Source organism: Scomber japonicus, chromosome 17, assembly GCF_027409825.1.
Source record: "Scomber japonicus isolate fScoJap1 chromosome 17, fScoJap1.pri, whole genome shotgun sequence".
NCBI lineage: Eukaryota > Metazoa > Chordata > Actinopteri > Scombriformes > Scombridae > Scomber > Scomber japonicus.
Window position 1 is genome coordinate 2,955,721 of NC_070594.1, and position 7,795 is coordinate 2,963,515.

Below are 7,795 nucleotides of genomic sequence, written 5' to 3' on the forward strand. Positions count from 1 at the left end.
ATGAGTAAATTGTGCTCAGCTGTAAAAACAGACTGTCGGTGGCTTCAGCTCTGATCTGAACACATCACATAAAGACTCAAAGAAATACCAAAAAAAACAAGGTGACCACTTTAATTGTCATTGGGCCCCATTCATCAGTTGTACCTGCCAGTGTTAGTAACCCTATTAGTATACTAACATATACAGTGCTCACTCACTCACAGTCACATATAATATTACCTCCACACTCACATACTGTTCAGGGTCTAATTTGACCCAATTTTACATTTGTGAGAAGCATGAGTGAATCATATTTTCATCATATTCATCATTCATTAAAAAAGCATGAAAACCAAAGATTCCACTCTCTGCTCTCTGAAAGCCTCACTAAGGATTAATCACTGATTTATGAATGGCTGATGAGGTAAACATCAATGATTTGTGGTTCCAAAACTATGTACAGAGACTAACTATGAGGGGATACTGAGAAATGCCCAAATATGAACAGTATGTGAGGGTTAAATAACAACCTGCCCCCTCTGCTGGTGAAGACAAGAACTCCACCCAAACCAACTCCACATCACATCTACCACACACACTTCACTCTGATATTTAACCCTCCTGTTGTCCTTGAGTCAAGGAAGGAAGGGAGGGAGGAAGAGAGGGAGGAAGGAGGGAGGGAGGGAGGAAGGAAAGTATGAAGGAAGGAGGCAGGAAGGAAGGAGGAAGGAAGGAAAGGAGGGAGGGAAGAAAGAGAGAAGGAGGGAAGGAAGAAGGAAAGAAGAAGGAAGGAAAGGAGGGAGGAAAGAAGGAAGGAAAGGAGAGAGGGAGGAAAGAAGGAAGGAAAGGAGGGAGGGAGGAAACAAAGAGAGAAGTAGAGAAGGAAGAAGGAAGGAAAGGAGGGAGGGAGGAAACAAAGAGAGAAGTAGAGAATGAAGAAGGAAGGAAAGGAGGGAGGAAGGACTGGCATTAATATGGTATTTTTTGTTACCATGGTGATTGTTATACTCTACTACTGTTTTTATGTGGATGTTCTTATTGTAGGGTTTTGTTGGGTATTGTCTATTTCTTGTCATATTTTTTTCATTTTACGTCTCTAACTCTGTCCTGTATTTATGCACTCAGCACTGTATTATGTCAGGGTGCAACTAATGATTATTCTTATTATTTTCTCCATTCATTGATTAGTTGTTTGGTTGATCAGAGTTTCAGCTTGTAGTGTCTTCTCAGTGTATTTTCAAGAATTACACACACTTGTCTCTGTCAGTGGTTTTTATGACTCACCACGCTTTGTTTCAAACAATCACAATCATCTCTGTTATGTTGCATCACATCCATTTATTTTCATAATGCAGCGTTCAGTATCACAAAACATAAACTTTAACTTTCTCCTTACAAAAAAACTAGAAAGAGCTCGCTGTGTCTTCCACTCCTGCTAATCAGCCACACCCACCTCATCAGTTAACTCTGTTCACCTGTTCACTCAGCTGCAGCTCATCAGTAATCAAGTCAGTATATAAACTCCTGTTGTCCACTCACTCTGGGCCAGATCATCATTTGCTTCATCTACATGCCAGACCTTCCAGCACTGATTCACGGACTGATTCCCTGCTTGCTTTTGACCTCCTCTCCTCGTGTCTTCCCTGGTAAACGCACCAGTCTTCTGTTCCTGACTTTGAGTATGGCCTGTTCCTGTCTACCTGTGGCTGTCCCTGTCTACCTGTGGCTGTTCCTGTCCTCCGGTTTCGGTCCTCTCAGGAAAGCCCAGAAACTCCAGCTTGGTCCACCTCATGTCCGTGAGTGCTACTGGCATTATCTTACCTGCTGTAACTCTGTCTTCGTTGACCCTGAGCCCTGCCTGTCCCCCTACACATCCTGCTTGATACCTGTTCAGTTTCCTTGTGGACTATATAATAAAGATAATTTAAAACTGCTCCCTGGTTCTGTGCTGCTTTTGGGTCCTACCGCTTCCACACCCGTTACACACAGGATCTGTCACGCTCTCCTCTTTAACACAGATGCAATACTAACTAATGGACAGCAGGGGGAGCCCTTCAACCACACATGCGTAAATAATTAGGTGAATACTCTTACATCCCTCGAGGTAGCTAAACAAACAATACCTTAATATAAAGTCAAATGGCTGAAACACAGCTGATCAGTTTACGGTCACAGAAAATATTATAATTAAGAAGCAGTGAAAAGTGGATTCAGACACACTTTGTACCTTTGGTCTTTTGACGTTACTTATTAAATCACTTATTGAAAATTGCAGTACGGTGTCTATCTGTAAATATTTTGATCATCAATGAGTTTTTTTTCTTTTATATTTTAAAATAACCGTTTTGTAATTCACAAACATTATTTTAAAAAGCATCTTGTTTCATTGTCACCATTACCACTTACTTTAAATTAGAGCTGTGACTAAACATTATTTCATTATCAATTCATCTCTTGGTTATTTTCTCAGTCATTTGGTTCTTTAAAGTGTCAGTAAAATGATAAAAATTAATGCTTCCAAGAGTCCAAAACGACGTCCAGATATTCAGTTTACTGTCACAGACTAAAGAAAATAAAGATAATGCTTTAATTTTGGATAGGGACACTGCACATTAATGGACATCAATATTTAAACATCTCTGTAAACATGCTGGATTATAGCAAAGCTGCTAATTTGCATTTGTAGTCCCTAATAAATTAAATAAATTTAATTAATAAATAGAAAAAATACAAATAGAAGAGACAACACAGATGTGGCACAACAACCTGAAAAATCAGGTACTGAAGGAAGAATCCTGTAAATGTAACTTCCAACATTTCCCACAGTAATGATACAGACAGAAACATGAAAGAAAAGAAGTCTTTGTATAAAAAGTATAACTAACAGAATGTCTGACAGCATCTCACACTAACAATAAACCCTCATATTTCTCCTATAGCTTGATAAGACAACTAATTACACACACATGATGTTCATGTTGATTATCTTCTGGATGTTATAAGCATTTCATTCATTCATTTAACCCTCCTGTTGTGTTCGAGTCAAGGAAGGAAGGGAGTAAAGGAAAGAATGGAGGGAGGAAGGAACGACAGAAGGAAGAAAGGGAGATGGAGGAAGGAAAGAAAGACAGAAGGAGAGAGGAAGCACAGATGGAAGGAAGGAAGGAAGGAACAGTCAAAACAAACGGGTCACGTGACCACAGTGTGTCTCAGTTTACTGCGTAGCTCGTCTGCCCCCTAGTGGTAGAAAAACGTAAAATAACTGAATCAAGTCAGACACCGTTTGATCATTCATGTTTGAACGACTCTGCAATAAAGTCTACATTTAATAAGTTTGAACATTTTTAGTGTTAACATTATCAGGAAGGATATAATTCTACTTTATGTTTATTACTGAGCTCATAGTGGGTGATGGTGGTGTGTTAAGGTGCATTATAGTCATCAGTGTTCCTAATATTTCATCCAGTCCATTATAGGTTTTTTTATTTTTTATTTATTTAATTTCCTTTTCATTATTAATTTATTTTATTAAACCTATTAATGTATTTTATTTTATTTCCTTTTTATTATTTATTTTTATTAGACCTATTTATTTATTTAATTTATTCACTTATTTATTTTGTCATTACTATATTTCTTATATTATTTATCTACTATATATTATTTATTTAAATGTTTTGATAATGTTTGTTTTTATATAATTTCGATGTGTGCCTTTTTCATGTCCCTTTATCACACCACCATCACCCACTATGACCTCATTAATAATAATAAAGTAGAATTATCACCTTCCTGGTGATGTTAACAACAATTTAAAATGTTTAAACTTAATAAATGTTTAATTTAGAAGGTTTTTGTTGTTGCTGTATATCATGGAGATTTATACTGTTAATGTTTGACTGTTGTTCAGAGTTCAGAGCTGCTGTTCTGGGATCAGATTTCCTTAAAAACGATCTGAGGTTAGAAATAAATACAGAGAGTTGAGACTGTGTGTGAATCAACAGACTTTACTAACCAAACTTAAAACTCTCTTCTGTTTTTGATTTTATGTATTTTATCGTTTTAATAACCCTGTAATGGTGTGCTGTATTAAACTCAAGAGACGTCCTTGTTACATAAAGGGAAAACCCCTCCCACTGTCACTCCCATGTTTGTTCGATTTTCCTGCTTGAAGCTGTTGTTTTATTTCTCCTTCACTCATCAGCTTGATTCAGATGATTTTCAGCATCTAAAGGTAACGTAATTAACAGTTTCATCATGTTTGTGTCAGCAGCTGTTACGTTACTTTTATGACGTTATTTTAACTTCAGTTTTTCAGCTTTTAAATGTTTTTTTTTTTTTTACACATATTTCTACGACGCGGTAAAACAACTCTAAAACGCGCAGCAAGAAGAGTGAACAGGCCTACACTTCCACGTCAGCATATGACGAATAGTTAAGTGAAGTTGTACAGCAGGAAGTTATTAGCTCCATCACACTGTGAGACACACATAATTCACTGTTGGATTTAGTCTCTTCTAACATCAGGATGCAGAATAATAGATGATAATCATAAAGAGATCAAATCATGTCTGTTATCAAACAGTCCCTCACTCCTCCAAATACAACAGATTTGACATCGTGCAAAAATGTTTGTATCATAGTTTTGTAAAAAGTTACAGCCTTATTTTTAATAACATAGTTAACTTTTAATGTGAAAGCTGTGAAAGACATTTGCTCAGTGTGTGTTCAGTTCTTTGGGGTTCTGTTTCCATCAGACAGACAACAGTGACATTAGTTTGTGGACAGATGAACATGAGTTTCCAGTGAAATCTGTCAGATTGGTTCATGTCCTCACAGGGAGTCTTGGCAGGTTCCTCCTGTGTGTTTGGAGCTGAACTCTGCTGCAAGCTTCACTGCTTTAATATCATCTTGATGCTTTTGGACTTTGACTGTGAAGTTCTGAGAGTGTGACAGCGTCCTCAAATTGATGATGAAGGACTGATGAAGGAGAATCAGCTGCAGCTTCTCTCTGTGTTTCCTCTACAGGTGAAGGTAGAACCGCTCTGTGACCACATGTGGATCTGAATTCACCTGGTGAGTATTTTCTTCTTTCTGACACAGCTGGATGAAAATAGATGCATGTCATCAGTTTTTAAACACAAGTGAACTATAACTTGCTGCATATGAGCTCTGTAGTGGACAAAAATACAACTGTATGAAAAGGAATCTAGTTAATGCAGTTTCTTCAACATGTATCCACAGTGGAAATCTTACAGTAATGACTAAATGTGGCGTCATCTGGTGGTAGAATAAAGAATGACAGTGTGATAGACAGCAGTGTGTGTGTGATGTGCAGCTGGTTGTAATGAATGAGCATGTTGTTGTGTTTGTGTGAAGGTGTTTCTCTGCTATGGATCAGAGTGAGGACAGAGAGGAGGGAGTCCCTCCCTCTAAAAGCTCTCTGTGTGGGGAACATGACAGCCAGACCAAAGCTCAGAGGTGAGATGAGGATCTCTAACTGTCCATCACTGTTCTCCACTCACATCACTCCACCATCATTATTCACACTCAAAGCTCTGTGTGTGTTGTGTTGAAGGACAGAGAAGCAACACAGACCAGACTCTGCTGGACCTGAACCTGAACCTGAACCCAGCTGTGTGTCCATGAAGAGTGACTGGTCTATGCGCGAACCTGTTAACTTCAAATATGGCAATCAGTCTGCTGATCAGAGGTCAGACAGAACAGCCGAGTGTTTTACTTGGATCCACTGTGATAGAACACAACACCTTTAACACGGAGTGTCATTATTTATTCTGAGACTTCATCTTTTCTTCACAGAGTTCATCAGCAGAGCTCAGAGGTTCTCAGTGGTCAGCCTGTCCAGCAGCATCAAACACAGCTGGACTCCATATTTATGGTGTGTAAATGTAAAGCACAGCTACTACTGCTAACTACAACAGCCACAGACTAAATACTAACCTACCATTCTGGTCCTAACAGTCTCCATGCTGCACTCTGTAGACCAGCAGCTTTTTAGTCTGTCACTGTCATCTGATGTTGACTTCTACCAGTTACATTTACATTTGACTCTGTTCCAGCTGCTGGAGGAGAACATCAGCAGGTTTGTGAAGAATGAGCTGAAGAAGATGCAGAAGACTCTGAGTCCAGATTACCCAGAATGCTTAGAGAGTCAGAGTGAGGATGAGGAGGTGTTGGACGGTGAGGAGAAAGAGCAGAGGAGGAGCAGCAGAGAGGCATTTCTGAAGATCACAGTGCACTTCCTGAGGAGAATGAAACAGGAGGAGTTGGCTGAGCGTCTGCAGAGCAGTAAGAGGATTTTAACAGATTTAACATGATGGAGAGGAAATGGAGGCAACATGGGAGAGGTTTATATTCCAAACTCTGCTGTTAATATGATGCAAACATCTGCATCAGATCTATGAATTCTTCTGAGCTGAAAACAGTCAGAAACTGTTTGTCATCAACTGATGAGCTGAATAGATTTCATAGTGGAGGAAAATATAAACATCTGCAGTTTAATGTTTACATTCTACCAATTTACTGTAGAATCATCTGATTGATTTCATTTGTTGTTTGGTCATTCAGTAACGTTCAGAGCTGCAAAGTGTCGACGTAAACTGAAGTCTAACCTACAAAAGAATTTCCAGTGTGTGTTTGAGGGGATCGCTAAAGCAGGAAACCCAACCCTTCTGAATCAGATCTACACACCGCTCTACATCACAGAGGGAGGGACTGCAGAGGTCAATGATGAACATGAGGTCAGACAGATTGAAACAGCATCCAGGAAACCAGTCAGACCAGAAACAACAATCAGACAAGAAGACATCTTTAAAGCCTCACCTGGAAGAGATGAACCAATCAGAACAGTGATGACAAAGGGAGTGGCTGGCATTGGGAAAACAGTCTTAACACAGAAGTTCACTCTGGACTGGGCTGAAGACAAAGCCAACCAGGACATACACTTCACATTTCCATTCACTTTCAGAGAGCTGAATGTGGTGAAAGAGAAAAAGTACAGCTTGGTGGAACTTGTTCATCACTTCTTTACTGAAACCAAAGAAGCAGGAATCTGCAGGTTTGAAGAGTTCCAGGTTGTGTTCATCTTTGACGGTCTGGATGAGTGTCGGCTTCCTCTGGACTTCCACAACACTGAGATCCTGACTGATGTTACAGAGTCCACCTCAGTGGATGTGCTGCTGACAAACCTCATCAGGGGGAAACTGCTTCCCTCTGCTCGCCTCTGGATAACCACACGACCTGCAGCAGCCAATCAGATCCCTCCTGAGTGTGTCGGCATGGTGACAGAGGTCAGAGGGTTCACTGACCCACAGAAGGAGGAGTACTTCGGGAAGAGATTCAGAGATAAGAAGGAGGCCAGCACAATCATCTCCCACATCAAGATATCACGAAGCCTCCACATCATGTGCCACATCCCAGTCTTCTGCTGGATCACTGCTACAGTTCTGGAGGATGTGTTGAAAAGAAGAAAGAGAAGAGAGCTGCCCAAGACCCTGACTGAGATGTACATCCACTTCCTGGTGGTTCAGTCCAAAGTGAAGAACGTCAAGTATGATGGAGGAGCTGAGACAGATCCACACTGGAGTCCAGAGAACAGGAAGATGATTGAGTCTCTGGGAAAACTGGCTTTTGAGCAGCTGCAGAAAGGCAACCTGATCTTCTATGAATCAGACCTGATGGAGTGTGGCATCGATATCAGAGCAGCCTCAGTCTGCTCAGGAGTGTTCACAGAGATCTTTAAAGAAGAGAGAGGGCTCTACCAGGACAAGGTGTTCTGCTTCGTCCATCTGAGTGT

At 40.1% G+C, this 7,795-nt stretch overlaps 2 protein-coding genes across 2 annotated transcripts in view; both read left to right on the top strand.

Annotated features, from left to right (window-relative positions):
* LOC128377195 (gap junction Cx32.2 protein-like) overlaps nt 1-7,795 on the top strand; it is a 98,759-nt gene that overhangs the window by 39,511 nt on the left and 51,453 nt on the right. The window lies entirely within an intron of this gene.
* The window catches only part of LOC128377464 (NLR family CARD domain-containing protein 3-like), an 18,545-nt gene continuing 12,299 nt past the window's right edge, over nt 1,550-7,795 (top strand). The window contains exons 1-5 of the mRNA XM_053337415.1: nt 1,550-1,771; nt 5,613-5,692; nt 5,800-5,878; nt 6,060-6,288; nt 6,568-7,795. The exon at nt 6,568-7,795 is cut by the window's right edge and continues 579 nt beyond it. Of these exons, the coding sequence (XP_053193390.1) occupies nt 1,550-1,771; nt 5,613-5,692; nt 5,800-5,878; nt 6,060-6,288; nt 6,568-7,795 (1,838 nt within the window). The remainder of the gene's footprint in view (nt 1,772-5,612; nt 5,693-5,799; nt 5,879-6,059; nt 6,289-6,567) is intronic.